Source organism: Naegleria gruberi (genome assembly GCF_000004985.1).
Source record: "Naegleria gruberi genomic scaffold NAEGRscaffold_92, whole genome shotgun sequence".
Classification (NCBI taxonomy): domain Eukaryota; phylum Heterolobosea; class Eutetramitea; order Acrasida; family Naegleriidae; genus Naegleria; species Naegleria gruberi.
This window is the reverse complement of record NW_003163235.1, coordinates 1-1,554: the sequence shown is the minus strand read 5'-3', so window position 1 is coordinate 1,554 and position 1,554 is coordinate 1. Positions and strand designations below refer to the sequence as shown.

The following is a 1,554-nucleotide window of genomic DNA, read 5'->3' as shown; positions in this document are numbered from 1 at the left end:
GCAAAGATACATCCAAGACTCCAAATATCCAATGGTTTTCCTGCTTGATCCCACATGAGCAACAATTCTGGACTTCTGTACCAACGAGTGGCAACATAAGTTGTTGACATTTTAGGATTTGTATCTGATTCAATACCACGTGACAAACCAAAGTCACAATATTTAATTTCCATATCTCCATTGATAAGAATATTTGATGGTTTAATATCTCTGTGCTATATAATGTTGAATATTACGTTTTGTTTAGTATATTAAATAGTAATAATAGTTAAATAATTATCGGAGCATTAGGTTCAGCACAATTATGTACAAAAGAACAATTACATACCAAAATATTAGCAGAGTGAATGGTCTTTAAACCTCTAAGTAAATGGTACAAAAAGTATTGAATATTTTGATCTGTTAATTCTTGATTAGATTTAATCATTTGTCTCAAATTAGAATCCATAAACTCCATGACAATATAAACGTCATTAAATTCCTCAAAAGATGGTGGAAGAACCAAATCATACAATTGAACAACATTTTCACATTCTCCCAAATGACGGAGGATTTTAACTTCTCTCAAAATTCTCTTTTGATATTCTCTATCATGTTCGAAAATGTTGAAGATCTTCTTGATGGCAACTTCTTGTTTTCTCTCTCTATCATAAGCAGAACTATATAATATCATCAAATTAATTAAATATTATTATTATTACGATAATTGTTAAATATAATCTTCATCATAGAGTATACTTACACAACGACTCCGTAAGCTCCTTGCCCTATGACTTTCTTCACTTCATATCTGGATGGAATTTCAAATTTGTTACCAGCAACAATGTAGGTTACGTGCTCTAACTTTTTCTCTTCGCTCATCTTCTCTCTATATGTATTGTGCTATATTTTAGTATCAAATCAACATTGTTAAACAATACATGTTATCAACAAAATAAATTCCATCATCATGGTTCATACAAAATCAAGATCATCATCGTATCACCACATCCATCCGCATCAACAATATATAGATAACATGTTCAACAACAACAACAATAAATAATGCGATCATCATCAATAAATCAACACATGCACACATGCTCGTCAACTTACATTTTGATTGCGCTAAATTTTTTTGTGATGAAAATTTTGGATGACAATAAAACACTGCTTTTGAATCTATGAAGTTGTATCTTGTAGTATTGCACTCTATTCGAATGGTTTACAAGAGAATTATCACGAAGGGTTTTGGAGAGGGAAAGGCTCAAATGAGTACGCTAAGAATATTGAATTGGGGTGACCACTTGCCATATTAATTGAGAAAATATAGTTCGAGGATTTACTCGATGTGTTTTGAAGTGTATTAAATATTGAGGTGGTTGACTGGTGGCGATAAGAATAAACTTGTTTAGAGTTGGTTGAGTGTTTTATTGATTCAACGTTTCACCATTCGTTAGTACAGGTTTGCTGTTTTTCTTTTCAACTCGTTTCATGAATCGTCTTGGAGGAGCCATCGCTCTCATCACTTGTGGATCTGAAATAATGGTTGGTGTCACATTCGATGAGAAAGGT

The 1,554-nt window shown here is 32.2% G+C and overlaps 1 protein-coding gene across 1 annotated transcript; it reads right to left on the bottom strand.

Annotated features, from left to right (window-relative positions):
* Window positions 1-268: 268 nt before the first annotated feature.
* NAEGRDRAFT_76138 (uncharacterized protein) lies at window positions 269-861 on the bottom strand (the record flags this gene model as incomplete). Its single annotated transcript, XM_002668859.1, has 2 exons — window positions 269-659; window positions 743-861. 2 exons carry the CDS (start codon window positions 859-861, stop codon window positions 269-271), a joined length of 510 nt encoding a protein of 169 aa, XP_002668905.1.
* Between the last annotated feature and the right edge of the window lie 693 nt (window positions 862-1,554).